This window comes from Callorhinus ursinus, unplaced genomic scaffold (genome assembly GCF_003265705.2).
Source record: "Callorhinus ursinus isolate GAN/ISIS: 27379988/994484 unplaced genomic scaffold, GSC_fseal_2.0 scaffold18, whole genome shotgun sequence".
Taxonomy (NCBI): Eukaryota; Metazoa; Chordata; class Mammalia; order Carnivora; family Otariidae; genus Callorhinus; species Callorhinus ursinus.
Genome location: NW_027397080.1, coordinates 34,844,685 through 34,862,982, shown reverse-complemented (window position 1 = coordinate 34,862,982; position 18,298 = coordinate 34,844,685). Strand labels below are relative to the sequence as shown.

The window sequence follows — 18,298 nt, the reverse complement described above, 5'->3', positions numbered from 1 at the left end:
TCAGGTGTAGGAATGGATTCAGGCATGGCTGGATCCGAGTGTAGGAATGGATTCAGGCATGGCTGGATCTGGGTGTAGGAACGGATTCAGGTATGTCTGGATCAGGTGATCCAACAGCTGCCTCTCTGTCTCTTGCCCTGCTTTCTCCACGGTGGCTTTGTGCTTAGGCAGCGTTTAGTTTCTGTGGAGGGGTACCAGGCTCCACCAGCATCACTCTCCCTGTGGGGAGGACCCCTCTTTGATGATTGTCCAACAGGCCTTCCTCTCACTGGTCTGAACATGGTTTGGTGGCCACCTCTGAGCCATCCTTGTGTCTCTGATCAGCCTGGGTTCCATGGGACAGGGGCGGGATGGGATGGAGTGGGAAGAGGGCCCCGAGGGAAGACTGAGCTGCTGTTTCCAGAGGGGGGACTGGATGGGGGCGTGCAGGGACCACTGAGGCCCTGACACCCTGTTGCTGTGTCCCAGGTCCTACCGCCCCTGGCATTCCTCTTGGCAAGAGGGCAGGGCCGTGGGAGCTGGGTGCACCACCCGTTGCAAGGCCCTGTGCATCAGGAGGAGGTTGCCGTAGACGGAGCACGAGAAGGGAGTGTAAGGACCGCCGGCCCCAGGGAGGCCTAGTGCTGCCTGCCATCCCCAGCACCCCCTGAGATGCCTCCCACTTGCCTCCTTGGGACAGGCACTGCTAGAGTCCCAGGCTGCCCCATCCCCCTGGATGGTGGCTGTGCTGGCCACTGGGCTCCCCACGGCCCAGCACCAGGCCAAGAGCCAGGGCGCAGGGAGGAGGCAGTGCTGGGAACTCCGGAGGCCAGGAGGGCCTGGCCCCCTTTCCCTAAAATAGTTGGAGCCCCCCACCCCGTCTGAGGAACGCTGAGCCCTTGGCAGCCAGCCAGGGCCATGTGGGCTCCAGGCGTGTGAATGAGCCAGGGGGACGCCGTGGTGGGGGCAGGGGGCAGGAGGGCCCCCCGTGTCCTCGGTAGTGTCTGTCGAAGACACTGGGCTGGCCCACACATGACTCGGGCAGTTGCCGCCCCGGGGGTGGGGGTGTGGTGGGCAGGGAGCCCCGTGATGTCCGTGCCTCTGAGGAACCTTTCACACTGGGTCTGAGAATCTGAGTGCCCCCGGCCCCGGCCTCCTGCCTCGCTCAGGAGGCCGTCATAGTGAGAGCAGCTCGTGGCGTCCAGCACCTGTTGATTCCCATTATACAGGTGGGGAAGCTGAGGCAGACGCTGGGGAAGGGTGGGCCTCGGCGGGCCGGGGTGCTGCGTCCTGCCCCCTCAGAACGTTCCCTGTCCCGCCAGCTGCTTCCCTGAGGCCAAGGGCCCTGACCTCTCCCCTCCCGGGTCTCCCTCCCGGATATCAGTGTCCCCCACAGCGTGTGAGTAACGCCGCTGCCGGCTGGCGGTGTCCAGGGCGCGAGCTCCCGACGGAGCCGTGCCGAGCCTGGGCTGGCCCTAGTGCTTCGAATGACGGCAGGACGCACGTCGGTGATTTTGAAAGAAAACGTTCATCACTCTCAGGGCTGGAGGGCACGTGGCAGGCCTGGGGCCACACAGCCAGGTGGCAGGGACAGAGTGCAGACGGGGGGGGGGGGGGTTTCGGCCTTTTTGGGGGGGCAGGGGGAGGGCCTGGGTTTTCGGGGGCTCACTCTTTACCCAGAAGTGGCTTTAAAGGCCGGGCAGGGAGAGCAGGGTCCACTCAAGTGGTCTGCCTTCCAGGTCACTCGGGGCTTTCTACCGGGGCACCGCCTGGCTGGGGCGGCCTGGCTCTCTCTAGCTGGGCAGCTGGCCGTGCGATTATTCGAGATGGGTGTCTGTGAAGTGGCCGCCTCCCGATCAGAAGCCGACTGTCAGGCACTCACGCCGTCCACTCTGTGGAGGGGCAGGAGCTCTGGGGAGGAAGGAGCCCGAGTGTGGTCTCCTGAGAGGTCTGTCTCCTGAGTTTGGGAAGCCGTGCCCCCCAGCTGCCCAGCCCGCCCCTTGAGGGCGGAGGGCCCTGGACACCCCGCGGCCCCGGCGTCAGGAGGGGGTTCTGCACTCCAGTAGTCAGAGGGGGCGGCTCTCATTCTCCATGGGGTGGGATACTCTCCCCCATGTCCGCCCGGGAGGATGCTGAGAATGTCCGGGTTGGGAATGGGGGGCTGGGCCTCTCAGCTGCCGGAGGGTGGCGAGGGTGTGGCCCCCCACCTCTGCAAACAGCAGGAGGGCCGAGTATGTCAGGTGGGGACCCGCCTTTTAGTAAAAGTCACACAGGAACAATCTGTGTGCCAAGCTCCGTTCACAAAAGTGGGGGTTCCCTGGAGCCACCTGGTCGGCCTCATGCTAACCCCTGCTGGGCCCCGTCGTGGGCACCGTGACCGGTCTGAGCGCAGTGACCGTGCACACGACTTGCCCACCCTTCACCCTCGTGAGGCCCCGACGCGGCCCAGACCCACGGAGGGAGGTAGCTCAGCCTCTGGGGCAGAGCCCGCTGCCCGGCTATCCCACCCAAGGGCCTCGGCCATGTGCCCAGGGGCCCGGAGCCAGGCGTGGGGGGGGAGCCCCCGAGGCGCGCTACGCAATGGCGCTGTGACCTCCAGCCTGGGCGCCCGAGGGCACGGCTCCCTCCCCACCCAGCGGCTCAGGGGGAGGCAGGGCAGTCCCCACTCCAGGCTGGTGGCCTTGAACGAGAGGCTTCCCAGGCCAGGCCTTGGGGCGAGAAAGCGGTTGTGCAGTTCTGTATTCCCGGGGCCTGGCCAGCCCCGTGGCTGTGACTCAGCACATGGCCCGGTGTGAAGGCGGGCGCATACACTGCAGGCCAGCCGTCTTCTGTGCCGCTGGGGACCTGGCCCCCCAGTCGTGCGGGGGCCCAGCAACAAGGCCCGGCAGGCACAGTCCTCGAGTGGGGGAACACCAGCCCTCTGGGGCGGCACATCCGCTGTCTGGACCTTGGGTCTCCTCTGCTCTTTGGCCCTGCGGGTGATGAGGCAGGTTCCTTCCCATGGGACGGGCAGGTTCCCACAGTCAGACCACCCTCGGAAGAGAGGACACTGCAGGCCACCGCTCTCGTGGCCAGGGCAGAGGGGGTGCCGGCCCACCTGAGGGGCCAGTCTGTCCTGGGACCAAGTCCCCCGCGACTCTGGGTTCTTGCTTGTGACACGGAAACGTCAGCGTGTGTGGGGCCGCAGCCCGGGGCTCTGCCCACCCTGCGGGAAGGACTGGTCATCGTCCTCAGACCTCCCTCCTGCCACACTGGACTGGCCGAGGAGCCAGGTCGGGCAGTAAAGAGGACAGGGCCCCAGTAGGCCATCTGGCCCCTGGGCAGGCCTTGGAGGGGTCCCAGAGCAGATTCTTTGGGGGGGGCGGTGAGCTTCCTGAGGTCACTGCCGCCAGGGTCCCAGCACCCTACGCGGCTGAGGGGGCACAGAGGGGGGCCTCTGGGCTGGGAGGCTGCCGTGGGTGTGGGGCGCTCTGAGACCCAGCCCATCCCTACGCCTCTTTGCCGGGTGATGCACGCGGGGTTACTTAATGCCCCGGGCCTCAGCTCGCTTGTCTGTATGTTGAGCCGGTAAAAGCATCATCGGGATGTCGAGGATGAGGGGTGGTGGTTGGTCCATGGGGAGTGTGTGACAAAGCTAGGCGTCGTGTAGGAAGAGGTGGGGGGAGGCAGGGGCGAGGCTCCGTGTTGAAGAGGGACCAGAGGGCCTGGGAGCAGCTGTGCCCAGGAAGGACCCAATGCCCCAGGGCTCCTGTGGCCACCTGCCCACCTTGGGGTCCCTGTAGGAAGAGCCCTGGCCCTGGGTGGTGGCCGTGGCAGCCTACCTCACGTGGCTCACTGCCCAGCACCAGCAGCTCTCAAGTAGCTTCCTGCCTCCTGCAAGGGGAGTGAAGCCTAGTGGGTCCCTGGCATCCCCAGGGGCTCAGGAGGAGGATGGACCGACCCCGTGAGAAGGGCAGTCCTGTGGGGTCTGCGCTGGCCCTGGAGGCCCCCCACTGTCCGGGGAGGGGGCACAGACAGGATGAAGTCCTGGGCCGTGAGTCCCCCGGGTTTCCAGAGCAGGCAGCAGGAATCCAGATTCCCACCTGGACTCGGCTGGTGCTGGGCCTGGGCTAAGGGCCTACGTGTCCCCTCTGAGTTTCAGCGTCCCCGGGGACAAAACAAGGGCCAGGCTCTGCGGGGGAGCCCCCTCCCAGCTCTGATGATGCAGGAAAGGCAGAGACGGTGGGTACTCCGCCGAGCCTGGCCGGCTGGCCTCCTTCCACCCACTCCTCCCAACTTCCCTGACAGAGTCCGTGGAGCTACCTGCCCCCCCGCCGCCCGCCCATCCAGAGTGCCCTCCCTCCCTGCGCCCCTTCCCGCCTCACCTGGCGCCTTTCCCTGGTGACAGCTGTTGTGGGCGGGTGGGCCACGGGGTAGGGCTGTGGCCGGCAGGGGCAGCAGGTGCCCACAGAGACTGCACAGCCAGGCAAACGCCTGGGGTTAGAACCTGCAGATGCTCCGGGGGCTCGAGACCCCAGCAGTCTCCCAGGGCAGACCTTCCTGGCCTGGGGAGGGGTCCCTTCCGCCCAGGTGCAGGACAAGGGAGGGTACAGCCCAGTGTAGACCTCCGGGAGTAGGTTCTCGGAACACTGGGCTGGCCCAAAGAAGGGGACAGGTATGCAGGAGGAGGGAAGGGACGCCCCCTCCTCAGGGAGGCTCTGCAGCCCCAAGGACGGCGTGGGGGTGGAGCTCAAGGTCATGGAGGGGGCGCAGCTCGCCACAGTCCTCAGCTCCAGGACCCCAGCCTGCCTGCCCTCCATAGTGAGCCCCAAGCTCACTTCCTCCTACAAGCTGCAGTGGGAGTTCCTCTGGGGTGCACAGAGCTGAGCCCCGACCAGCGCCAGGTCGTGGAGCCAGCTCCGCGACATCCCCCGTGGGGTGAGCAGAGCCACCTGCCTGTGGGTGTGAGGAGTTGGTCCTAAGCCGGTGCATCACTGGTGCGCTTCTGGTGGATCCTGTGCCCGTGTGAGGTGGAAGAAAACCCCACTGCGTCTCTGCGGGACCCGACGGAGGGCAGGATCTCTGGGGAGTTAGAGTCAGGGGGGTAGGTGCCATGGCCCAGTGAGGCCACCTGGGAGGCCACCTGGAGGAAGCAGCTGAGGGCCAAGTGAGGTTCTCAGGACAGAGTCCCCAGGCCCCGTCCCTGTCCCCAGGACTTAGGATAAATGCTCAGGAAGTGGGTGCTGCTCCGGAAGACACTGGGGCTCCGGCACATGTGGACACCTGCTCTCGGTCTGTCTGGGACCTCAGCCTGGCCCCGGCTCACAGTGTGGGGGACAGTGCTGGTCGTCAGGCCCGGGTGCCCCGAGCCTCCTCTGTGGTGCCCCCGCACTGTGGCTGGGGCGTGGCCCCTCTGTCCTTGACCGTGTGTGTTCGGTGCTCCCGCCAGGGCTCGAGAGAAGACCTCTTTCCAACCTGATGCCCTCCCTCTGGGCTAGCCAGTGTCCCCTGGGTCAGCCTGTGCCCCCAGGCCCTCCCAGTGGCCTGAGCCCCCCCCAGAGCCCTGGCTTCCTCTGCCCAAGGTCTCACCTGGTGGCTTCAAACAGCACTCGCGGCCTCATGGTCTCTGTGGGTCAGGAGTCTGGCCTGTTTCCCCCGGCTCCCCCGCTCGGGGTCTCCCGGGCTGCTGAGTGTCATCTGTCCCGGGCCACTTCCAGACTCTGCTTGTTGGCCGTCTGCCCTGCGGTGCCTCCACAGCCTGGCCGTGGGCTCCTCGAGGCCAGCCGGAGGATGTCTCCCGGACCTCTTTGAAGGGCTTACCTGACCAGGCCTGGCCCACCCGTATAGTCTCCCTGCTGATCAACTCAGAGTTGACTGGTTTGTAACCTAATCCCAGGGGCTGTCATCGTATTCACAGTACCTCCCAAGGAGAGGGGGGTGCAGGGCATGGGCCTGGAGTGGGAGTCTTAGGGCCACCTTGGGGGTCAGCCCCCACACTGGGTCCTCTGTGTGCCAGCCTGGGCCAGACTCCCAGACTCCCGGGGTCTCTCCCCTCAGATCCTTGTTTCCTTTGCTGCCCCCCTTTCGGCCTTCACAAACCCAGCACGATTAGGAAGACAGCTGAGCTGCCCCAGCTGCTGTGCACGGAGCTGGCCTGACCGGCAGGGACACCCGTCATGAGAGGCTGGGGAGGGGCCCAACCTCACCCAGCGCCCCGTGGGAGCTCTGTGTCCCGCCAACCCGTCCGCCTGTCCATCTGCCTCCAGCCTCTTCCAAAAGCCTCACTGAAGGACAGGACCCCGGGGGGTGGCGACGGGGCTCCCCACCCCAGGCCTTCCTGTCTTCAAGCATTCCGGGTGAAGAAGGCCCACGTCAGCTCCCAACCCAGGCCCCTCTGCAGACCCCCTTCCCTACCTCTGTTTTCCTCCGTCGGCTCATGATGAGTGGTGGGCCCCAGCGCGTTGGGAGCTGTCAGCCATGGGGTCATGGGAGTGAGCTGTGTCTCTGCCCCTGCCCCCAGGACCCCGGCCCCGGCTCTCCCTCTCTGGGGCGCTGGGCTGGTCAGTGCACGCCCTGGTGGGCCTCGGGTGGAGCCTCCCTCTGCCCTGAGCCCCGCTGCTCCCAGGCCCCCAGGAGCCTGGAGGTGGTCAGGGAGGTGGAGAGAATGGACTGTCCTTCCGGCACCTCATGGTCTATAAGCCCTTGTTGGGGGGCTTGGAACTTGAGGGTGGCACATCCAGGGTCACATGACTTATCTGTGTATGACCAGTGCCCTGCCTTTTCCAGCGAGGATCCTGGCCCCAACCCCAAAGCAACGTTGTGCCGCACATGGTTCCATTAGCGTGGACACTCAGACTGCAGGAAGGGAGTCATGGTGTCCCCTGCGAGCTCCCTGCCGGCGGGCCACCAATGTGCAGGCCCCGGCCTGGAGCTGCCGAGGCCTCGGGGTCAGCACAGTGTGGCGGGCAGGGCCCAGCCGTCCTCCTTCTGGGCCACATCACTGTTTGCAGGGGAGCGACACCCGTGGGGACACAGCCAGTGTCAGCCCAGGTGGGGCTGGAGCACGCGGACTCTGCGTCCCCCACTCAGTCCCTGCGTTGGGCCATGCCTCGGCGGCTCATTCCAGGAGGGAGGCTCCCTGCAGGTGGACCAGGAGGAGCAGTCTCCTGGGGTGCTTCTCCTCTCCGTTCGGCCCTTTGGGGCGTCCCCGGTGGACCACCGCGCTCTCGGCAGGAGGGAGTGGTGCTCTGCCCAGGGCGCCGGGGCTGCAGCACCCTCTCTTCCCTTTGGGGTGGCCCCAGCCTCACCTACGGAGGTCTCAAGGGCCCCGGGCCGGCCCCCCGGTGCTCGGGGCGGAGGCCTGCGGCCCTCCGAGCCTCCCCTGGGCGGCGTCTCCGGGGGAGCAGGGTGTGGCCCGATTGTGGAGCCGACGCTGGCCCGGCGCGCCGCCCTCCCTGGGCGCCTCCGTGGTGCGGTCCGACACATCGGTGGGCAAGCCGAGGCCTGCCTGGACTGTGATGAATAGGCATGAGGGATAAAGGGGCGGGCCGCCGGTTTTGTTGTTAGATGCAGTTGGTTGACAGAACTGAGGGAGAAGGAAAATGCCAGCAAATAGCCCACATGTCCCGGAGCATCCTCGGCTCCCGCCCTACTAGCCACGGAGTCTCTCCGCCTGGCTGCACCCCGCCGCGTGGCCAGCACTGCAGCCCTCGCCCCCCGGCCACCCAGACCCATGCCTCGTCCCGCAGCACGCCAACTCCCCGGCGTGTGCAGGCCCCCGCGCACCCACCATGCTGTACGTCAGTGACCCCATGCAGCACTTCACCACGGTAGGTGCGGACCCGTCTCCATCCTCCTTGGGGGGCCGTGCTGGGGCTTTCGCCAGGATGGAGGGCGAGGAGGGGCATTCTCTTGTCTGCCTCCCGGTCAGGCGTCTGCTGCCGGTTGGGGGCCACAATCCAGGGTAAGCTGAGGCAGGCAGGATGCAACAGGGTTTGGGGCAGGTCCTGGGCGCAGGGGCAGATGCCTGCCCATCCTGGAGAGGTTTGGGATGAGCGCCCACGGGCTGGGAGAGGAGGGTGGGTGGTTTTCAGTCAGGGCTCGGTAGTCGCCTTGAGATGCGGGGGTTTCTGAGGCTCCCCAGCTTTGGGCTGGCGGCCCTGCCTGCCCTGTCCCCGGCTGCCAGGAGCTTAGGGGACCCTGGAGGTTGTCCTTCCCCCGGGGCTTGGGCTAGGAGGCTGCCCCGCCTGCTCCCAGGTCAAGAGCATCCTCTCCTGGGAATCTGCTCATTAGGTCTGGGCTCAAGGTCAAGGACTTGCAGCAAGCTGGCCTTGGGGTCTCACGGAGGGGTAGCGGCCTGGCAGAGGGGAAGGAAGGGACTGCAGCTTTTGCTTGTCCCTTGCAGCCTGGGCCTTGAGGACCTGGGCTCATTTCCAGACTTGCCAGGTCCCTGGGGCCAGGCAGGCACCAGGCGGCTAATTGAGCAGGTGGAGGGCAGAGCCATTTTTCCTGCCAGGGAGGCAGGTAGAGTGGGGACCACCGGTACCCTGTGAGACCCAGCGGCGGGCAGAGGGACGGGCCGGACAGCTGGACAGAGTGCAGGCGCCGCCGAGCTCCACGGGCAGAGGACAGGAGCCTGGGGGCGCGGCAGCCTCTGGAGCCTGCGTGTTCTCGGCAGCGTGTGTGGGTGCACAGGTGTGCTTGTGTGCAAGAGCGTGTGAGTGTGCACGTGAGAACGTGTGTGTGCGTGTATTGTGTGCTGGGACAGGCATGTCTGTGTTTGTGCCTGTGGCCGTGTGTCCCCAGCAAGGCCATGGAAAGAGAGACAGGTGTGTGTGTGGCCCACACCTGCGGGTGGTGTGTGTGGGTGACCCGTCTCTACGGCCCGACTCCGGCCCCGGCTCCATGCGCTCACATTTGGAAACTCCGTGGCCTCTGCCTACCCCCGACATGAGCTTTTTGTCTGAAACCCAATGTGGGCAACTGCTGGGCCGGGGAGGGATGTCTTTCCTCCCCGTGCCCTCTTCAGTCACTCACTCTGTCACCGACTCATTTCCCCACGACACGTGTCACGGGGCTCACGCGGCACGCAAGCAGCCTCAGACCCCCAGACTCTCCATGCAGGTAGTGTGGGAGCCAGGAGGGGCTGTATCCCTGCCACTGGGGTTCTCACCCGAGGCAGAGCCAGGGACCCCGGACTCTGGAGGCCAGCGTGCCTGCTTGGCCAGCCGAGGGGCCTGGGCACACGGGGCTCATGGGGACTCTGGTATAACTTTTCTCTCGGTTAGGGCAGCTGTCACAGTAAGGAACGTCAGGCAGGGCTGAGCCTGGCCCCTTTCCCGGGGTGCGGGGGTGAGGGGTACGGGGCCCTCCTTGGCACCGTGGAGGGAGCATCGCCTCCCCGCATGAGGGGTGGGCAGCAGAGGGCCGCTGGCATCCACTCTGCAGCTCTGGCCCATGCCCCGGGACCAGCAGGGTCGGGCGCGTCATCCCTCGGTTCTGTCGACCAAGGACAACTCCGTCAGCGAGTATCTGCCGAGCAGCCCGGGTGTGTCTGGGCCCAGGGCAGGTGGACGGCGCCCGAAGCCTCTGCCCCCAGGGGAGGTGGGCTGGGCCGGTCACGCTGATGTATAAAAGTGTCTACTTCCTGTTTCTGTCCCAGGAGACAGAAGCTTCCTGCTGCATGCAAACATCATAAAAGAGGAAGGAGCGTTTGCCCCAAACCACCTAAAACCCTAGCATGAACAAATAGGGATGTACCGAGGAGCTCGTGTGGCCCCCTCCCTGGCTGCTGGGGCCCTTAGGGCAGGCCAGCCCCAGGGAAGGAGGGCGCAGCCGGGTTTCCTGCGTGGCCCATGAGCACCGTCTGCCCACTGCACCTGCTCAGCCAGCCTGTGCTGGGGTCAGCTCGGGGCGCTGGGGCACCCCCTCTCCCTGCAGTCTTAGCCATACTCAGGGTCTGCTTCTCTGTCAAGGGCCGAGCAACCCTCACCTTTGGTGGCTCCACGTACTGGAGGCATTTGGCCGGCACTGGGAGGGCTGGGGGCTCTGTCTGCAGCAGCTCCTCCCCCCCGCAGCCCGCTAGCCGCCCCCACTCAGGGGCCCTCTCATCTGGGGCCACACTGGACACGACCCGGAACAGGCACCTGGGACTGACCTTTCCCGGTTGGAAATCTCGAGATTTCCCATTCACTAGTCTTTGGGGCCGTTTCACTATTTGGCAAACCTGTAGAGTCTCAAGAGATAAGCAAGGTCAGTGTTAGACCCCACTGGCTCTTTTCATGCATGTGTGTTGACTGGGGCCCAGGGCTGTCTGGGCTGCAGGATCATCGTGAGCTGGGTCATGGGCGTCCGGACCTGACCTCTTCCCACTGTCCGCCAGTCTGTGGCGGGGGCTGGCAGGTGTGTGCCGGGAGAACGCCGGGCTCCTCTGTCCTGGAGCCGCACGGGTGGGCACAACGCTTGGCACCCCCCGTGCCGCGTGGGTCTGGTCACTCTCTGTTCCTGCAGACAGCGCAGCCTCTGGGCAGGAAGGACCCCAGGTGGGAAAGGCCACCCGGTGCATAAAGGAATAGTAGGAAGCGCCTCCTGTATCCAAGGCACGCAGTGGGAGGAGGGAGGAGAGGGCGCAGGGGTTCTGGGAGGAGCCCCTGCTGCAGTGCTCAGAGCAGGCCACGGGAGGGCAGGGCCGAGGCTGGGAGCCCCGAGGCCCACTGGATAGTCCCGCAGAGCCACGGCACCTTGGGCCAGGTGGGAGCCCGGGAGGCGCGAGCGCCTGGGGGGGGAGGGTTGCCGGCCGGATTTGCTCGGGGTTGGGGGACAGGGCAAAGGAGACCCCGGTTGGACCCAGGAGGCTGGGTGAAGTGAGTCACCACCTGTTTATTCAGATGGGAAACTGTGGGAGGGGAATTTGAGGTGAAGAGTGAGCTCAGCTGTGACTGCTGTGTGTGACAGCTGTGCCTGGGCTGAGCGGCAGGGGAGGAGGGGGAGTGTGAGCCCGGCTGAGGGAGCGGCCGCTCAGCGCTCGGGGCAGGTGTTGGTGGACAGGCCTGGGTGGGGAGTCCCGGCTTGGGTGGGGGCTGCACGGGGGAAGAGTAACCAGATCAGAGACAGAGAGACAGCTCCCAAGAGACAAGAGGGGCCACCTGGGAGCCAGGAGAAGGTGCCACGGGGGACGGGAGGGGGGGGGGGGGGGCGGGCCGCAAGGTCAGGCCTCTGGGGACCAGGCGGGAGGGGCTCCCGTGGCTGGCCGGAGCTGAACCCGCGTGGCCGGGGGTCTGGGCCGCAGAATGGGCTGGCAGCCACAGGTGTCCTCTCCCTGACCTGGGGTAGCGAGAGCACAAGGCTCTGGGGGCCCCAGGCAGGGATGGAATGTCCCAGAAGGGGAATACCAGAGCCTGCCCTGAGGGGAGGGATCACCCCCAGCCGCCAGGTTTGCTGAGCTGACACTCCGCTTGCCCGGGCTCCTGCCGCCTCGTCCAGGCTCTCGGTCTCTCCCCGCAGTTCCAGGCCCAGCCGCCTGTCCACAGCCCCACCTCCACTTAGCAGCCCACACCAAGCTCCCACCTGCCCCGTGGAGGGGCGAGTCCGGCCTCAGCGAGTGGAAAATCCGCTCTTCCTTGGCTTGGCCAAAACCCTGGAGCTGTTCTTGACCCTCCTTTCTGCAACACCCAGCGTCCGCTCCATTAGGAGCCCACCGGCGTGTCCTCGGGACGTGCCAGCCCCCTGCTCCAATCCATGGCCGATGTCACAGCTTTTGACTCGGGAGCGAGGGTCCCTTGGCTGAACCGACCCCCCTCAGCCCTTCCTCGGGCTGCAGGCACTGCTTTCTAGTCTCCAGTCTGGAGGCTTCCCTGTGCCCTGCCCATCCCTCACTGCCCCCCACCCAGCTGTGTTTGTGTTCAGCCTGTTTTGAAGCCCAGAGCCCCCAACACACTCACTTGCTGGTTTGCTCGCCGCCGTGCTGGCTCCCGGCACCCCGGACAGACGGCGCCTGGGAAATGTGTGGGGAGGGGATGGGCTACCTCACCTGCCAGGAAGCTGTCAGGTAGCCGAGCTGGTGGGAGGGACTGGGGTTGGCCCGTCTGTCCACCCCGGAGCCTTGAATTGGGGAGGGAATGGGCCAACCAGCGGCCGACCCCTCACTGAGGAGGCGCGTAACGGTTTCTCCATCCCTGGGTCCTGGCCATTGACGGGGGTGCACTCATGACTCTCCCTCACCCTCCCTGTCACCTTCATCACACTTGTCACCGAGAGGAGCTGCAGCCCCCCGGGGAGGTCTGGTGTGGGCAGGGCCTGATCAGCACCTGCAGAATGGACAGACAGGCAGACAAGGGAGACATGGGCGAAGGAGTTCAGGGCAGATGCCTGGGTCAGGGCCAGGCTCCGGGGCGGCAGGCAGGGGGATGGGAAGGCTGACTGTCCCCAGTGGCGCTCAAGCGCGAGGGGTACCCCATGAGCTGTGCCCCAGCTTTGCTCGAGGCCCTGGGCACCCTGGGAGGTGGGGCCTGGACGGGGCTGTGTTCTGGGGGTTAAAATAAAGTCTGTGCATCTGTGGGCCACCTGCCTGTGTCACGGGCAGCCCCACAGGGGCCGGCAGGACACATCCCAGAGAACCACGGGGACCCTGCCTGACCCCCGGCCCCAGGCTGCTGCCCCCGTGCTGCTCTGTGCAGGCGGAGGCGGGCAGGGGCGTCCTGCAGACACACGCCTCGGCAGCTGCAGGAGCAGGCTTCTGGGGGCACGTTTCTCCGGCGCGAGGTGTGGAAAGTTCCACATGGCCCTGGTGTAGGATTGGGCAAGGCCTTGCTTCAGCCCCGGGTGAGGAGAGAGTATAAGTGCATACTTTCAGGAGGAGAGGGTGCCTCCCCCCGGCACGAGTCCGGTCTTGTTGGCGTTTCCACCCGTTTAATCACAGACTCCGGGAGGTGCTGTGGGAAACCCCGCGGGATGGAGGTCCTACTCCGAGTGGGTTATCTCCCCCGAAGCCCAGATGTGCCAGTCACTCACCTCTGGGTGAGGTCACACCCGAGCCCAGACATGCCTGCCAGAGAAGAGCAGGGGGCTTGGAGTTTCATACTCTACAAAAAACAGTCTGGTCTTAGTATTCTCTGGGGAGCTGGGGGACACGGGGGTCAGAGCAGACACCAGGCAGAGGCCTCCGAGATCAAAGGGGTGCCCGCAGCGGGGGGTCAAGGGGCTCCAGGTCCGGGCTCAGAGCTCCTCCCCCATTGCGGGAGACAGTGACCTGCACCCCGGGTCAGGCGGTTCTGGGTCCCGGGAGTAGAGAGCGCTCACCCCAGGAGGTGATGTCTGAGTGGGGCGCAGGGAGCCTCCCGTCCGTGGAGGTCTGGGCAGAGGGCTCAGCAGACTGTCAGGGGCTCCGGTGACCCCTCCCTGAGCCGGTCACAGTAAAGACCCTTGCACCCACTCCTCCAGTCAGATCCACGCTGGTCCCATGAGGAAGCCGCTGTTCACCCATTTTCCACAAAGACAGGGACCACACAGCTGGGCCGTGGTGAAGCTGGGGCCCCAGTCCCCTGATGTGGTCCCAGCTGTGGAGCACTCCGACCTGGGACAGGATGGATCTGTGTGCCTTGCCAGTTGGGCTCAACTCCAGCCGCAGCCCCTGGCCCGGAAGGGCAGCAGGGCCGGGAAGCGTCCTGCGGACGTGGGCTCTGTGCGGGGCCTGGAGGCTGGGGGGCAGAACCCGGCCGAGGGGATGAAGAAGGGGCCAGGGAAGCCGGGCAGCCCACCGTGGGCTGGAAGCCAGGACGGCTATCTGCTAAAGGCTGCAGGGTATGGCCTTGTGCTGGGCCTGCAGCGGGCAGCTCGAACGTGGGGTGCACAGGGGCTGACCTTGGGGGGAAGTCACGAAGACCTTTCCTTCAGACTGTTCACTCGCGGCTGTGAAGGGAGACGTGTTTGCAAGGCCCTAGGGCCGCACGGGACACCCATGGTGCTGCAGGCTTGGGGAGCAGTGGACACAGCATGGCACCAGGTCCCCGCAGGGCCTGGTGGGGAGGGAAAGAGGGAAGGAGGGGGGAGAGAGGAACCCGTGAAGCCTCCGGCCAGCTGTGTCACCACCTTCCACATCTGGGAAGGTCATGGGTGGATTTTGCTCGGAGTTGCATTTGGGCCTCTCAGCTTTCTTGGGAAGGGCTTTGGAAATGTCCTCAATCCCCATTGTCATGAGCCTCAGGGGACGACGGATGGAGGACTCTGTTAGCACCAACCCGCCAGCCACGCCTCGCTTTCTGGGCACTCGGGGATCCCCTGCATGATCCCGGTGAGCCCGGCCAAGGTTACAAAGCAGAAGAGGGTTGCTCCCTGCGCAGGGTTAGAGGGGGATGGGCTTTCGTGTCCAGGAAGAACTTCCTGGGGGTCGAGGGCGTAAGGAGCTAGACGGGCTCAGCCAGGTCAGCCAGGGAAGCCCTTTGCTGCAGGTTTATAAACCGGCAGGAACAGAGACGGCTGACCCGACCACCACGAGCTCGAACTGCTCGGGTCCACTTGTATGCGGACTTTTGTTTTATAAATACGGGGCAGCCCTGAGATGGGTTTCCTCTTCTTGTGACTCCCTTAATGAGATTTCCTTTCCTCCAGCTTACCTCGCTGTGTGAACGTCATCTATAACACCCACAGCCTTCAGCATCTGTGTTAACTGACTTGATGTTATCGATAAGGCTTCCGGGCAATAGGTTATCAGTAGTAGTTCAGTTTTGGGGGACTCAAAAGTTATACTTGGATTTTTGACTGCACGGGGTGTCCACGCCCCTAACCTGGTGTCGGTCAAGGTTCACCCGTATTTTAGAGGTTTATAGCCGGGGGAAAACGGACACCCCATGGTATATGAACCCCCAAGGGCGTGCATCCTGATGTCTGTTATTCTACCCAGAGAAGTGGGAGAGAAAGCCCCAGAGCACAGACCACAGGCAGGTGGAGAGCCTGGAAGCTTCTAGAAGGAGGTGAGCCTTCAAAGGCTCCACAGATGGGAGGAGACAGTGTTCCAAGAAGGGGCCGGCGGGAGCAAAAGCCCTGTGGTATGGACACAGCAGGTGTACAAAGGAGGCTGGGCACGGGGGGCCCTCTGGGGGACCCCATATCACCACCCGAAGGTGCAGGAGCTCTGTCTTTGGGATCTGTGTGTCCTCGTGGCAGGGACAAACATGCTTCCTGATCCAGGGTTTGAGCCCAGTGTCCCCGGCTGCCCCCGCTTGGCCCCGTGCAGGGACGGGGCAGGAGATGTCCTCCCTCTCCCCCCAGAGTCCCCTCCACTAGTGAGTGAGAGCCTGGAACGGAGCCTTTGGGGACATACTAAGAGGCGCTGTAAATTTCAGTGGCAAGGTTTTCTGTCCCGTCCGGAGAGAGCACGTGGGACACACACCTGCACACACACCTGCACACACACCTGCTGCGGCCGCATGGTCACAGCCCACCTGTGCTCTTGCTTTTCCTGTCTCAAATCGCCGGGAGTCCGCCAAAGGTGGCCACAGACCACCTTCCCACCCTGGGAAGCGAGGGATGTGAGGAGGGAATCAGGGTACAGGCTTTTAAAAACAATCTGTTTGCCATTTACATCCCAAAAACTCACTTGAGAGGGCTTATCAGTTTTAAATAAATAAACACATGAAATAGGAATCTTCTACAACTGCAAAATCCAGCTCACAGTGAAGGGAGGGCCTGACCCAGTGTGGCCGGTGACGGGGCAGAAGAAGGCACAGGGGCAGGGGGTGGCCGGGCCCCTGGGCAGGGCGGGCTGGCCACACGCACAGTGGCCGCTCCTGCCAGGTGCTCCTGGAAAGGCTGCAGCAGCTGCTTTCAACCCCAAAGAGCAAGGGCGGGTGCCATGGTCCACATGTGCTTTGGGGTCCGTTTGTGAGTTCCCGGGGCTGTTTCATTCAGCCCAGAGTTTCTGAGCATCCCGTCTGGGGCCGGGCATGACCGGACTGTGGGAAGTGACCTCTAAGCGACGGGCTGAAGGTCTGAGGCTGGCCGGGACTGCTTCGTCGTCTGCAGCCCTTTCCTCGTTGGGCTTTTGTGCAGACGAGGGGAGATGAGTGCATCGTGCATGGGGGGCTCCCTGGATCTGGGGAGTCTCCTGGGCAAGGGTCATTCCTCCTGATGGGAAGTCACGGGTTACAGCCTTTCTGGACCCTCCTGATCCCCACAGCCGACCTATGGCTTCACCCCTACTTTGCAGATGGGAAAGCTAAGGCCGAAGAAGGTGGATTGCCTGGCTGGGTAACACAGGTGGGGCTGGGACCTCGGCCTCTAGGTCTCCTGACCTCGGAGGCCTGCTCTGCCCTGCTGGGCCTGGGAAGTCCCTTCTGTTCCTCTCTTTTTGCCCCAGGACATGGTCCTCGTGGGCGGTACTCATCCCAGACCTGGACACACAGAGAGGCCTGTAGGTGGGCAGTGGGTTGGCCAGGAACGCCCATTGTTCTGGGATAGCCAACCCAGCACCATCTCCTGATCAGCTGCAGGGACCCCCAACACTGGCTTGGCCAGCAAAGGGTGCTGGGAGCTTGTGGGGCAGGGGCTGCGGGGCTGGGCTGAGCTCAGGTTGCTGGGCAGGAGGACCAGCGGGCAGGCCAGACCCTCTGCTGCCTTGCGGGGGGTGCAAGGTGTGGCTGGGGAGCTGGGGCCTCTGAACCCCCACCCCCTGGGCACAGGATGGATCAAAGCAGCAAGGTCTGGGGATGGGGTTGAAAGCTGAGCCGGACCAGAGTGTCCCCCGGGCATGCACGCAGGCAGGTCTCCCCAGCTCACTGTCCCCAGGCGGGTGCTGGTCTCTGCAGCTGCCTGGGCTGGGAAGGCCCCCAGTGGATCTCCAGAGGAGGGGAGGGCCCCAGGCTGGAGAGGTGGTGACGAGGTGGGGTGGGCTGGAAGCTGGGACCACTCCACCCCAGGGTGGTTCGCTTCGTCCTTCCCCTACTGGTCCTCGGGCAGCACCCTCCTTCCCTGGGACTCCGAGCCCTGACAGTCCAGCTCCTTTCCCGGAGGAGGTCAGGTGCTCAGACACAGTCCAGGTCATCCAACCAGGGGCGGGGCCTCTGCTCATCCTCATCCCATCAGGTGGCCTTCTCCCTCTGCAGCCTGAGGTCTAAGCCCCTTGCCCCATCCCTGCGTGTGTTTTGAGCCCTGCTGTGCGAGCACATGTGTGCATGTGGCCCCCAGACCGACGCGTGCCCTTTCCTGAGCAGAAATGGGCGCCCCTGGGGTCCTGGTCCGAGAGGTGCTGACCCTGGGAGCCAGCCCGGCTCCCTGTGGAGGCTGGACACCCTGCCTGCGTCCTGAGGGCAGGTTGACCCTCTCTGCCCCCACCCAGTGTCCCCTCCAAGTTGGCGGAGAGCAGCAGAAAACATGTTTGTGGAACAAACGCACAGAGAGTGCCTCGGGGAGCCTGTCTCGTCTTGGTGGAGGGAGCTCCCAGGCCATTGGCCACCGACCCAGAGCCAGGAACGGCCTCCGGCCTCTGAGGCAGGCCGGGCTCATCCTCTGCCCCGGACCTAGAGGGGAGGCCACCCGCCGGCTCCTTCGCTCCCGCCCGCTTGCTCGCAGCCCTCCTTGGGTTGGGCCCAGGAGCTCTGCACGCACATGTAGGCACATGTGGGCCGCCTGGGGCCGGGCATGTCCTAATTAGCCCACTCTCTTGGGAGTTCTGATTGAAAGCAAAACAAACCAAAAGAGTCTTGCTTTTGCCCGGGTTCCTCCTGCTGCCAAGTGGGTCTCACCCCAGCTTCCAGGGGCCTCTGGTCTGGAGGAGCTCTACCCCAGGCTTCTGTGTGGCTGTATTGGACCAGTTTGGGCAGAGAGATCAAAATGGGGGTGGGGGCTGGCCCCCCGCAGCGCTCCCCATCCCCACTTGGGAGGAATGCTAAGGGAGGGAAGGAGGGGCCTTTGGGGAGCCACATGCAGAAGCTGCCACCCAGCGTGGACCAGGAGCTCCTGGGGGTGCAGGACCCTGAGAAGGACTCGCAGGGACGGCTTCCCCCCCCCCCGCCCCCGACAGTGGCCCGACACGGGGCCCTGTGCTCCGCTCCCCTGGGGAGAGGAGAGCTCCCAAGACTCCTGGACCGCAAAGTGCCCCGGGGCCAGAGGCCGGAGGGAGGGTGTGCTCCCTGCGGGCCCCTGGCTCGGTCTGTGGGCACCCGTGTTCGGGTGTTTGTGTGTGCCGAGCACTTCCTTCACATCTCCCCAGGGACCTGCCTGCTGGAAACCTCCCGCTCCCTCCTGCCCTGTGACTGCCGGGCGCAGAGATGCTATCAGCCCGGCTCTTTTGGTTCAGTGACTAATTTCCTGGCACCCTCCTCAGATCGGTAAAGAATGTGGACAAGTT

At 64.8% G+C, this 18,298-nt stretch overlaps 1 protein-coding gene across 10 annotated transcripts in view; it reads left to right on the top strand.

The window, feature by feature from the left end:
• The window catches only part of TP73 (tumor protein p73), a 65,710-nt gene that overhangs the window by 21,589 nt on the left and 25,823 nt on the right, over positions 1-18,298 (top strand). The window contains exon 1 of one of the 10 annotated variants that reach the window (XM_073903459.1): positions 7,695-7,787. The exons of 8 other annotated variants lie outside the window; for them this stretch is intronic. In XM_073903459.1, coding sequence (XP_073759560.1) covers positions 7,749-7,787 — 39 coding nt within the window. In that variant the 5' untranslated portion in view covers positions 7,695-7,748. Of the gene's footprint in view, positions 1-7,694; positions 7,788-18,259; positions 18,279-18,298 lie in introns of those variants that run through there. One more of the 10 variants, XM_025856176.2, reaches the window with a different exon arrangement.